Raw genomic sequence first — 12,990 nt, forward strand, 5'->3', positions numbered from 1 at the left:
GTGGCCTCTTTACCAACGCCGGGGCCCGTCAGTGACACCTTCAAGGTGTTTGGTGCAACACAACAGTGGATAAAACCCATCAGTAAGGCGAAGCTTTTGTCACAGATATTTTTAGTCAAAGTCACGAGCAAGAAAGAAAAATTCACGGAAGCCCGTGACCTGCCTGTGACTTTGACTAAAAATATGCCTGACAAAATGGGGAGCTGCGGGGTCCCCACACTGCCCCCGGTGGCTGGACAGCTGCGGGGGCCCTGGCTCGGCGCTCCAGGATCCTCCGTCACCCGGGCTCAGAATTGCAGGGTCCCCCTCCCCTCCCCACCCGCAGAAGGTGGGAGCTGCGGGGTACCCCTGCTGCGGCTCGGAGCTCCAGTGGGCCCCCGCCGCTACGGGAAGCGGGGACCCTGCAACTCCTGACTGCCATGGGCTGAAGTCACAGAGGTCTCTGGAAGTCACGGATTCATAGCCTCACCCACCAGCCCTGCAGGAAGTGATGCTCTGAAGCCTTCCCAACTTGTCAAACGGCAGCTGTGGAGAACACGGTTTTCTACCCCTTGGGCGTTCGTTAGAGGGGGGGGCTTGCATTTTAATAAATGCTGGGAAAGTTCCTGGCATCGTCCTCTGCTTTGAAAATAATACATCATATCCCAGGGCCACTGAATTTCAGCGCTGAGCGAGATCCATTGTCCTTCACCTGAAATGCCAACATGAAGAGGGTGAAAATAAAATACAGCCTTGGGTGTGCGTGTCAGTCACGGAGAGACATTTCAAGCCCATGGATAGTGCCAGCTCTGCTGCCGGTTAGCCAACGTTCTCCAGAAGGCAAAGGTTTTATCAGCCGTGGTGTGACTCAGCGGGTGGAAGGCTGGACAGCGACTCAGGAACCCGGGTTCTAGTCCCGGCTCTGCCACTGATGTGCTGCGTGACCTTGGACAAGCCCCTTTCTCCTCCTGGGCCCACGAGGGACTCTCCTCCTTTAAGTGTTCTGAGGTCAACGGATTGCAACCGTCTCAGGCGCTGTGGAGGAATTGTGCCTTAGGAGCACCCCTGCAGGGAGAGAGAGTCAAACGCTGACCCTCTCCCGCTACCAGACGGGCAGATGGGGAGGCAAATTGGGGCACAGATTTGGTCCTTGGGAGATAGCACAGTGACTTGCCCTGGCCAGATGCCATGGTGGTGGACACCAAGGGAAAGAACAAAGAGCCAGCCCCCCACTGGTATTAGGTTCGTGACGCTGTGCTGTCTGGCCCTTAGATAGATGGGTCTGCTGCATGGCTCTCCCAAGGCACCCGTGGGCCAGGTGCTGTCTAGGGGCAGATCTGCTTCAGTTCTCTAACTGTGGGATGTTCTTGTTTTGCAGGAAGCAGGTAAGATGGTGGCTGGGCCTTTCCTAGACTCCCCCTTCTCTTGGGCTTGTTGGCATCCCCTGTTCTTCCTTGCCCTGGAGGCCCTTCTGACGGGATCCAGCTGGAGCTGCCCTTCCAGGTGCCACTGCTCCTCCCAGGACAGGTCTGTCTTCTGCAACCGCCGGCGCCTGACCACCGTGCCGGGCGGGATCCCCCCAGAGTCTGAGCTCCTGGACCTGAGCAAGAACCGGATCAGGACCTTACACCAGGGCATGTTCTCCCGCCTGCAGCCCTTGAAGGAGCTGGACCTGAGCGAGAACATCATCTCCAACATCGAGCCCGGAGCCTTTAACAGCCTGCAGAAGCTGATGACCCTGAGGCTGAAGAGTAACCAGCTGAAAATCGTCCCCCCTGGAATCTTCACCGGCCTCCCTAACCTCACCATCCTTGACATCAGCGAGAACAAGATCGTCATCTTCCTGGACCACTCCTTCAAAGACTTGTTCCACCTTAGGAAGCTGGAGGCCGGGGACAACCACCTGGTCTTCATCTCACCGCAAGCCTTCAGCGGGCTCCTCCGCCTGCAGCAGCTCACCCTGGAGAAGTGCAACTTGACGAGCGTGCCCCAGCTCGCCCTCTCCCAGCTTCACCACCTGGTCGAGCTCCGGTTCCAGGTGCTCAACATCAGCGTCCTCCACAACTACTCCTTCCAGAGGCTGCACCGTTTGAACGTGCTGGAGATCAACCGCTGGCCTTTCCTGGCGACGCTGGAGCCCCGCAGCCTCTTGGGACTGAACTTGACCTCCTTGTCCATCACCAAGTGCAACCTCAGCGCCGTCCCTTACGAGGCGTTCAGGCATTTGGTTTATCTCCAGTACCTGGATCTCTCCCACAACCCCATCTCGGAGATCCCTGGCAAGAGGCTGAGCGACCTTTCACGCCTTCAGGAATTCCACCTCTCCGGAGGCAGGCTGGCCACCATCGCCACCAGTGCCTTCCAAGGACTCAACTCCTTCCGGCTGCTCAATGTCTCGGGCAACGCCCTGAGGACCTTGGAAGAAGGGGTCTTCCACTCGGTGGGGAACCTGGAGATCCTGCGGTTAGACAGGAACCCCCTGGCCTGTGACTGCCGGCTCCTATGGATTATCCGAAGGCGACGCAGGCTTAACTTCGGAGGGCAGCAGCCCGCCTGCGCCAGCCCCACGACGGTCAAAGGGAAAGTCTTCAAGGACTTCTCCGACGTCCTCCTGCCCAGTCACTTCACCTGCAGGAAGTCTAAGATCCCAGACAAGACGCCTCAGCAGGTGAGCGTGGAAGAGGGGGGCAAAGCAACCCTGAGCTGCAAGGGCGAAGGGGATCCACACCCCATCGTCTACTGGGTGTCACCTCATAACATCCGCCTGGATTCCAACCACAAGGGGCGGATGAGGGTCTTCGCAGATGGCACCTTGGAGATTGACTATGCCTTAGCCCAGGACAGCGGCACCTACCACTGCGTTGCCAGCAACGTAGCAGGGAACGACACGTTGCTGGCGCACCTGCGCGTGAGCAAGCCCTCCGCCCAGTTGGGCAACGACTCCTTCCTGTTCTCCAACAGTTCGGAGGCCTTCCAGCCGTCCCTCATCAACGTGGGCACGCTGGTGGGAGTCTTGGCCATGGGCATCCTGCCGTTCCTCAGCTCGGTCGCCGTCTGTTTCGTCTTCATCTTCTTCTGGAGCAAGAGCAAAGGGAAGGTCAAGCATCACGCCACCTTCGAGTTCGTCCCTCACTATCCCCACGCGGCCTGGAACAAGCCACGCAGCAGCGGCGGCGGCGGCAAGTTTGCCATGAAACTCATGTGACGAAGGGGCCATTTTCTCGCCTCGGGCCCCCATAGCTTTGTAAACCCGGAAACGAAAAATGCAGAGAACTTACAAAATTGGTTCATCTTTGTGAGCTGCCGATGCCGGCACCACTCTCCACCTGTGTAGCAGCGCGGGGGGCCGGGGAGTCTTGTGGTCAACATGAAGCAGAGATCGTTTATAGTGGACCTTTTTGGCCGATTCTCAGGGACCTGGCGAAGATACCGGTGCAGGTTTGGTGCAAAGATTACATGCTAAGGCAGAAGCTAGAGGCTTGGTGGCATGGGGAGTTGGGCCTGGACTATGCAGCCTTTCATCTCTAGGTCACTGGTTCTAACACTGCCTAGGTTGGCAGGGGCTGGAGAACTGGGGACTTCTGGGGTGTGGTGAAGTTCCCAGGGGGGCAGCGGTCACATCTCGATAACTGGACGAGCCATGGTCCTAACTCCAGGAAGTGGGCAGGTTTGAGGTGTGTTGGCTGGGCAGCATGGGGGGAAAACATAAATGTCCCACAGCTGTGGAGAGAGGACGTGTCCTAACGGAGCGAGGTAGAGAAGGAAGGACCTTGGGGAATGTCGTAAGATCATGACTCCTTCCCCTGGAGTGGAACAGCTCTCACACCATGGCAGAAAATAATAAGATGGTCTAAGCGGGGTAATTTTTCAGGGGTTTGGGCAGTTCTGCTATAAAATGATGGTGGTAAACCGGGGAAGGGTTAAAAATTGGAAGCATCTTTGCCAGGCCTGGAGTCATCTTTGTCCCTGAAATCACCCAGATCCTTAATGGGCTCCCAGAGGGGAGACACAATGCTCATCTTTCCCCTCCCCCCGGTCCCTTTTACAACCTCTCAATCTGCAGTGAATTATTCATGTCAGGCAAAAACCAAGCGTGCTGCTCAAGGCAATCTATTAAAACCACTGTGGTTGAAAGTCTTGTCTAACGCTTAACCAGATCATTGAGAGCAATAAATAACACTCCGCACTTCTATAGCAACCGCAAACCAAAGAGCTCAAAGCCCGTCACAGTCATTACGGGGTTACACCTCAGACCAACCCTGGGACGCAGGTAAATAGCACGATCCCCGTGCTGCAGATGGGGAAACTGAGGCACAAAGCGGGGCGGCGGCGTGGCCTTTGCTCTTTATGCTACAACACTACGAACAAGCCACCAAGGCAGAGCTGGGACCTAAATAATCACTTTGTCACTATACAGGAATGTGCCAGAGCGTGTGGCTCTGGCTGGTTTCTGACAGCTTCTCAGAACTTAGACCACTGTGAGTGCCACTAGTATTAACACCTAATTGGGGAAACTGAGGCACAGAGAGGGGACACGATTTGCCTTGAGCTCACACAGCAGAGCTGGGAATAGACTAGACCATGCAGCCTCCAGGAATCCTGACGTGCATCTCTGCTCTAACCACCAGCGTCTGTTTCTCAAATGCGGCCACTGTGGCTGCCTGAGGCCACCAGGGGCTTTTCTTGTGGCCACGGCCTCTTGGGCTGTGACTGGGAGGAGGAATATAGCAGCCCCTCCGACTCCCTGTTGGTGGCCACACTCTGAGGCTACCAAAAATTTTGTCCTGAGAACCCCTGCACTAGACAACCCTCCCCAAGACACACGATGGCTGGGCAATAACTTATTTTCCCCACTAACTTTGCCGGGTGGCTTCCCTGCAACTCCAGACCTGGCCTCCCAGCCTAGGGAACCAGGGATGACTTGGAGACGCAGAAATTGAACTTCCGTTCCTTTTCCCTGCGTTTTGTTGGACTCATTGCCAAAGATATTGGCTCGTAGGAGCTAAAGCCGGGCTGGGAGCGCTGTCGCTGTCCAGCCGCCGGGGCGAGAGCATCCGTCCTTGGGCAAGCAGCGCCCAAGTCCGAGCCCGGGGACGTTTATGGTCTGTCTGTCCCAAATCGCTTTCCCTCCTTGGTGCGGTAAACAGAAACCGCTCCGGGAATCCAGGGGGCAAAGGAATTTCAGGCGCGGACGATATTTTTGTGGCAAGTTACTGGGCATGACGCTGGAAGCCACGTTCGCTCGGGGTGACGGTCGGGCTCCCTTTAGGGGTGGCATTGGCCACACAGCGAGGTTGATGGGTCAGCTCCTGGACTTGTGCTAACGGGATCTATTTTAGCAGAGAGCTCAGGTCTGATCCCTCCTGCCTACGACTAGCCAGGTGCTTTGCATTAGCAATGTGCGTCCTGAAGAAGGAGCCCTGTAGCCCCCCAGCCCCAGTGCTAGGTGCTGTACGCACACAGTCCCTTTCTCCTACTTGTAGCCCAGCTCTCAAGCCAAAAGCCATGGGCTTGGTCCATCACGCTGCTCCTGGCTTGTGAAATGCATGAAGCTTCCAAGTCATTTTTCTCAACTGCATTTTTTCGCTACTTCCTTGGAGAAGTTGGAGCATGGCTGGGGTCCCCTGGGGGATTTTGTCCCCTGCATTTTATACCAGCTTGGCCGAGGTATGAATTTAGCCCTGTAGGTTCCTAATTTCATCCCAAGAGAATTCTGTCACTTGTGTGCTTGGGTGGGAGGCTAATTGTCTAAGGGGGAAATTGACTCCTAGGCCTGGGTGCCTACACACAGTAGGAGTTCTCTGACCATGATTCTCAGTTACTCTGTTCCCGCACCAGGGACAGGGATGAAAGGCCGGGAGCGGAGAGAGGAGGCACAATGGTAGCTCTGAGCTTTAAGCCATCTTTTTGCTCTCTGTATCCTGGAACTGTGCCTTGCCCGATCCCTGGGGTCAGTTAGAGCAGCCTCAGGGCTGTTCTAACATACACTGCTTCCCTGCAGGGGCATACAACGCAGAGAATAGCCACAGCCCCGAGCACTCCAGCTCCCCCTCTCACATGCTCCCCACACCGGGGATGAAGGCCAGCTTGGCTCACTGGACATGTCTGCAAACAGCCCTCATCCTCCAGCTTGAAATTCCCCGCTGGATTCTCTCTCTTTGCCAGGCCCAAATCCACGAGCCCTTGGACTGGGGACAGGGTGGTCAGACACGGAGTGCGCCATTGTGACGACTGTTCTGGGCCCTCTCTCAGGAGCTCAAGGCTCATCAGAGGTGTTAACCCTCCCCACATTCCCCCTGCGAGGGGGGAAACTGAGGCACAGAGCTCCCCTCCCAGAGCTGGGAATTGAACCCAGGAGTCCTGACTTTCCTTCCTCCTCCCTGCCCCACAATATGCTGTAGCAGCCATTCCCAGCCCAGGAACAACCGGGCTGATTCCCACGGGGCCTGCATTGTTCCCAGCATTTCCCTGGAGCAGGAGGAGGCCTTGGCTCTCACAGGAGGGAGTGCAGGATACACCGACCCAACCGTCACTGCAAGAAGCAGGCTGTGGCCTCCCCCACTCTTTTGGATCTTGCCACAGCCCTGCTCCCCAGCTGGCTCGCCGCTGCCACCCTCCTCTGCTGGTCCATGGCATGGCTGCGTGGGGAGAGTCTCACCCCAGTCCTCCGGGCAGCAGGACTTTTTCCAGCTTTCTCCACCAGCATCAGTTCATGCCTTTGCCTGGATCGGGCCCTGATCCGAAGCCCACTGAAAACCAGGCCCCAAAGTCACAAAGTCACCCCGGGGTGGCTCCACACGCACTGGGGCCAGCAGCGGCTGGAGCAGGTGGCTGGCTGTTTCCCAGCGGACGCTGGCAGATCAGGCTGGGGTTTTCGAGGGCCTGCCTGTCGACAGGGTAACCGATTTTCCCCCACCAGCCTTGTCCGTTTCAGCACGCGCCGTCTCGCCATACTCTCTCTGGGAACGGAGCTGCTGGTGATGCCGATAGCTTTCCCAGGGAGGGGGCGGGGGCTTGCCAGCTGGGATTGTCCGAGGCGTTGGGCAGACTGCCAAAGCCCATTGGGCTCCATTGAAACTCCAACCAGGACTCTCAATTCAATTTCCAAGGATGGCTCATTATCCACCAGGTATACATGGGGAAACTGAGGCACGGAGAGTCCAGGTCATGCTTGAGCTCATAGAGCAGGTCAGTGGTGGAGCTAGACCAGACTCCCGGTCTCCACAGACTTCCCCTCCAGCCCCCTCCCCTCCCCATTAGGCCACCGAAGACAGCTCCTATCTGGTTGTTGTGTATTACCCACACTCTCAGCAGTATTTATTGTGAGCCAATAATCATAGACGATCAGGGTTGTAAGGGACCTCAGGAGGTCATCTAGTCCAACCCCCTTCTCAAAGCAGAACCAATCCCCAGATAGTTTTTTACCCCAGATCCCTAAATGGCCCCCTCAAGGATTGAACTCACAACCCTGGGTTTAGCAGGCCCATGCTCAAACCACTGAGCTAGCCAGTCTGCTCTAGGATGTGTGCCAACCCCTGGGGCATGGATCCTCCAGTGGAGCTCATCAGGGGGCTTTTGTTGGTTCTCCAAGTGTCTTTCACATGCACCAAGTGGAAGCAAAAAAATCCCTAGAGCTGGGGAATTCTACAATCGCTGCAGGTGGAAGGTATAGCTGACCAATCAAAGGGTGCCCTTATAAGGTATCTTATAGCTGAGGATCCCAGGGTGCTTATAAGTCTAAGTTCTCGCACTGCAACCTGGGGGGTAGGTCACATTTCACAGGTGGGGAAACTGAGGCACAGAGCAGGGACGCGAGTTGCCCACGTTTACACAGCAAGAGCTGGGAAGAGGAGCCAGGAATCCTGCACCCTTGTCCTGCACTGGTCCCCTGTTCCCACCACTGTCCCCCACAGCCAGGAATAGAACCCAGCTGGCCCAGCTCCCATTCGTCCTCCCCACCCGCAAACCACTAGTCCACCCTCCTCCCAGACCAGACTGGACCCCGGGAAATCTGGCTCCCAGGGCCCTGCTCCAACCACTAGACAATATTGTCTTTGAAAAGCGCTAAGAGAAGAGAGGCACAAAGGTGGATGAGGACACCCCCCACAGCTGGGAAGCAAGCGCTGGATCCCTGCATGGGAATCTCACCTAAAGCACAAGAGACCTGACAGGTACCAGAGCAGGAGACGCACAGGTAGTGGGTAAGCATGACGGACTTTGCTTGCCGGGATTAGATTTTACCTTTTGGCTCTCACTGCCTACCTCAGTGGCAGTCCGGCACAGCTAGGGAATCGCTACTTCGAAAGCACTTCTAGGGTGAAAGAGAGATTGGCCCTGAAATCTAGCACACAGATGAGAGAGGAGAAATAGAAATAGGGGGTGTAATAATTTCCTGTGGCGCCACAGACCTGATTCGAATCCCTAGTTTAAAAAAGAACCAACTCCAGAAATGTTGTTAATGATTATATCCAGTGCTTGTCATCAGGAGAGCGCAGAGTGCTTTATGAAGCAGGTCCGTGTCATTATTTTCATTTTAAAGCTGGGGAAACTGAGGCACGGGGCAGGGCCGTGAGATGCCCAAGGAATAGCACCCCCGTCTCCCAAGTCCCACTCCAGTGCTCTAGGAGCACTATTCGAGACCGGGACCCCAGCGTGCTAGGCCCTGTGCAAACGCAGCCCAAAAAAGGCGATGCCCCGGCCCCAAAAAGCTTCCAGTCGACGTATACGGCAAAAGCCAACAGTCGGGTAGAGCCAGACAAGGAAACAAATACCCTTTACAGTCTATTGTGCCAGCCGTTAGCTGGCGTAAAGCAGCGAAACTCATCAGCGTCTCTACCCGCCAGCCGAGGCTCTGGGGCTCTTGAGCAACCTCCATTCACACTGGCTGGGAATTTCAAACCCCTCTGAAGACTTGGCGTCCTTCTAATGCAGCACTGGGCACATCTGGGGGGGGGCGGAAATTGCATGCAGGGCCATGAATGTAGGGCTGGGGCAGGGGGTGGGGGGGCAGAAGGGAGTGCGGGGTCTGGGAGGGGGTGTGGGTGCAGGAAGGGGCTCAGGGCAAGGGGTTGAGGTGCAGGAGGGAGCTCAGAGCAGGGGCTTGGGGTGGAGGAGGCAGTGCAGAGTGTGGGAGGAGAATCGGGGGAGGGGGCTCAGGCCAGGGGGTGTAGGGTGCAGAAGGGGCTCAGGGCAGGGGGTTGGGGTGCAGTAAGGGGTGCGGCAGGGGGCTCAGGGCAGGGGGTTGGGGTGCAGGAGGGGTGTGGGGTGCAGCAGGGGCTCAGGGCGGGGGGCAAGGTTCAGGAGGGGGCTTAGGGCAGGGGGTTGGGGTGCAGAATGGTTGTGGGGTGCAGGAGGGGGCTTCAGACAGGAGGTTGGGTACAGAAGGGTTGTGGGGTGCAGAAGGGGGCTCAGGGGAGGGGGTGCAGGGTGCAGGACGGGCTCAGGGTCCCCCCTGCTCCAGGGATCGCAGGGACGTGGTGCCGGTCGCTTCCAGGAGCGGCGCGGGGCCAGAGCAGGCAGGGAGCCTGTATTAGCCCTGCTGCACCACAGGGCTGACAATCCCGCAGGCCGGATCCAAAGCCCTGACGGGCCGGATCCGGCCACGGGCCGTAGTTTGCCCACCCCTGTTCTAATGGGAAAGGAGGTCCGGCCGCCCCAGACAGCTGGACCAGGAGCTGGGCCATCACCTATTTCCACTACAGCCAAAGACTCGGCGAGCCAGTTTTAACAGATATATTAATTCGCTCGCTGAAAATGCGTTGACGATGCCATTGAGTCCGTGTGTTATTCTCTGCACCATGCGATGGGAAAAGGTTTTACATGCATCTCAGCAAAGCACAATTCGCGCTATCAAGCAAAGGGTCAATCGTTTCTTCTCTCTGCTCCCCCCGCCCCACGGGCTTCCTGACAAACAGTTACAAACTTTGCTGCTCAGTCCCTGGCCAGGACGCCGGGGTTCTCTTTCCAACACTGCCATGTGATTTGTGACCTTGGACCACTCCACAGGCCTCAGTTTCCCTGTCGGTACAACAGGAGGTAGGTGGGTCTCGTTCCTCCAGGCCTCATTGTGAGCAAAATGTTCGGAAGCTCTGGGCTGACAAGGGGCTGGAGGGATTTTAGGGTTTGTTATTCTTGATTCTTCCCAGGCCTTTTCTGTCCCCGCGTTACAGCCAGGCAGGACAAATCAGTGCAAATGAAACGAGGAAGCCGCAGCCTAAATCCAAGACACAAGCAGCGATTTGGAAGAGAGGTTCCAGGACACCCGTTGAATTGCCTGACTCTGCGAAACACAATCTCTCATAAGTGCAGGGTGCGCAGGCGGGCAGACGAGGGAGCCCATGGTCACAAACGGCCCAGGCTGCTGGGAATAAAAGGTAAATAGCTGAGGGAGGCTGGGCTGGGCTTAGAGAAGAAATCAGGGTGGGGGGGGGAGAGAGTCAGCCGCGTGGGAAGGGCGCAGACTGTGTCAGCAGAAGAGATGCTGCTGCCCAGGGTTTAAACACTGACCAATTCCCGAGCCAGGTGCCGGTTGCCCAGAAATCAAAGCAGGGTGAGGAATGGACTAGCTACGGATTGTACCATGAGTCAGTGATGGGGGTGGGAATCCCAGCTCCCATTCCCGCCCCTTGCTGTAACCCCACTCCCCTCCCAGAGCTGGGAATAGTGCGCAGGAGTCCTTGGTCCCAGCCCCCGTGCTCTAACCCCTAGCCCCCACGCCCCTCCCAGATCTGGGAATAGCCCCCCGGAGTCCTTGGTCCCAGCCCCCGTGCTCTAACCACTAGCCCCCACGCCCCTCCCAGAGCTGGGAATAGCCCCCAGGAGTCCTTGGTCCCAGCCCCCGTGCTCTAACCACTAGCCCCCACTCCCATCCCAGAGCTGGGAAGAGAACCCAGGAGTCCTTGGTCTCAGCTCCCTTCCCAGAGCTGGGAAGAGAACCCAAGAGTCCTGACTCCTCACCCCCATGTTTTAACCACTCTCCTCCCCTCCTAGAGCTGAGAATAAAGCCCAGCGCGCCTAGCTCCCAACCCACCCCCAACCACTAAGAAGACCTCTCCCCTCACGGAGCTGGGATTAGAACCCAGGAGTCCTGGTGCCCCTTCCCCATGCGCTAACCCAGGGGTTGGCAACCTTTCAGAAGTGGTGTGCCGAGTCTTCATTTATTCACTCTAATGTAAGGTTTCGCGTGCCAGTCATACATTTTAACGTTTTTAGAAGGTCTCTTTCTATAAGTCTATAATATAGAACTAAACTAGTGTTGTATGTAAAGTAAATAAGGTTTTTAACATGTTTAAGAAGCTTCATTTAAAATTAAATTAAAATGCAGAGCCCCCCGCACCGGTGGCCAGGACCCGGGCAGTGTGAGCGCCGCTGAAAATCAGCTCGCATGCCGCCTTTGGCACGCGTGCCATAGGTTGCCTACCCCTGCGCTAACCACTAGCCAGCAGTGCGGACGGGACGCTCAGCCTGACTTGCTGCCCTGCCTTCCAGAATGCAGCAAAAAAAGCGCGGGAGCCGCTGTAGATTTATAATAGCTAAAGCCCTGAAGAGCTCTCCCGAGCTGGGTCAACTCCCCAGGCCAGGCGGGAAGAAATGAGAGTCCCGCTGGGCGCCAGGGGCCCTGACCCTGCGGTGCTTGTCCAGCCTGGAGATGGGTGGGGCTTCGAAGGGAGGATCCGGTCTCAGTTTGGGGGGGTGCCTGGAGGAGCGGGGGACAGGAGCCCAGGGAAGAAGGGGTTTCTGCTTGGGGAACCTGCTTGAAAGTCTTGACTGCCCAGGCCCTCGGGGGGACTGGTTCTTGTCTGGGGCTTGGCCTTGGCATGCTGGGGAAGCCCCCTGACTCTTTGTGGTTGGATTACGGGAAGGGGGGGCAGATGCCCTGAGCAGCAGGGCTGGACTCTGGCAGGAACCATGCCCACCCTTTCCTCATGGAGGGGGTGGAGGGATATAACCCATGACAGGCCCATTCCTGGGGCTGTCACCCGGCTCCCTAAATTCCCCCTTTGCTCCAGTTCAATAACACGTTTAAAATGGCTGCTGTGCTCCACCCCAGAGGCAGCTGCATGTCAGCACCTGAGAAGTCTGTCTAATATACGGACTCAAGCACTTTCAGCCCCCCTGTGGCTAAGGGGAGAGGTACAGGCACTGACATGAGACATAGTGGTTGGGGATGGGTGGGGGGAGGAGCTTATTCAGTCTAATGCTGCTGAAAATGCAGAAGTCAGGCTGGGAAAGCATTCGAACCCGGAGTCACTTCCAACAGAACCAACCCAGATCGGGGAGCATCGCCAAGGAGTTGGAGAAGCTGAAATGCTGTCTGGAAAGGTACAGAGAAAGGCAATGAAAATGATTAGAGTATGGAACAGCCTCCGTACGAGGGGAGATTGAAAAGACGGGGACTGTTCAGCTTGGAAAAGAGGCGACTAAGGGGGGAGAGGATAGAGGTCCATAACATCATGACCGCTGCGGAGAAAGTGAATAGGGCCATGTTAGTTACCCCTTCACAGAACACAAGAACCAGGGTCACCCGCCAAAATTAATAGGCAACAGATTTAAAACAAGTGTACGGTATTCTTCACAGAACACAAGTCTTCACAGTCAACCTGTGGAACTCACTGCCAGGGGATGTTGTGAAGGCCAAAAGTATAACTAGGTTCAAAAAAGGAAAGTTCCTGAAGGAGAGGACCATGAATGGCTATTAGCCAAGATGGTCAGGGACGCCATCCCATGCGCTGGGTGTTCCTAGCCTCTGACTGCCAGAAATTGGGACTGGACAACAGGGGATGGATCACAAAAATTGCCCTGTTCTGTTCATTCCCCCTGAAGCATCTGGCACCTGGCCACTGTCAAAAGACAGGATACTGGCTAGATGGGCCATTGGTCTGACCCAGTATGTTCTTATCCTCATCTTGTGTGTCTAGGGCTCACTCGGGCATTCAGAATGCAACATCTTCATGGCTTCGCTCCATGCTCCGTTGTCATGGGGAAGGCCCAGCAGGAATAACCCTTTGGGAA

The 12,990-nt window shown here is 56.4% G+C and overlaps 1 protein-coding gene across 1 annotated transcript; it reads left to right on the top strand.

Moving 5' to 3' along the window:
• The first annotated feature begins 1,369 nt into the window (after nt 1-1,369).
• Nucleotides 1,370-4,107, top strand: LINGO4 (leucine rich repeat and Ig domain containing 4). Its single transcript, XM_054010961.1, has one exon. It carries the CDS (start codon nt 1,370-1,372, stop codon nt 3,182-3,184), a length of 1,815 nt encoding a protein of 604 aa, XP_053866936.1. The 3' UTR covers nt 3,185-4,107.
• The last annotated feature ends 8,883 nt before the right edge of the window (nt 4,108-12,990 follow it).

This window comes from Malaclemys terrapin, chromosome 21, assembly GCF_027887155.1.
Source record: "Malaclemys terrapin pileata isolate rMalTer1 chromosome 21, rMalTer1.hap1, whole genome shotgun sequence".
NCBI classification, from domain to species: Eukaryota; Metazoa; Chordata; order Testudines; family Emydidae; genus Malaclemys; species Malaclemys terrapin.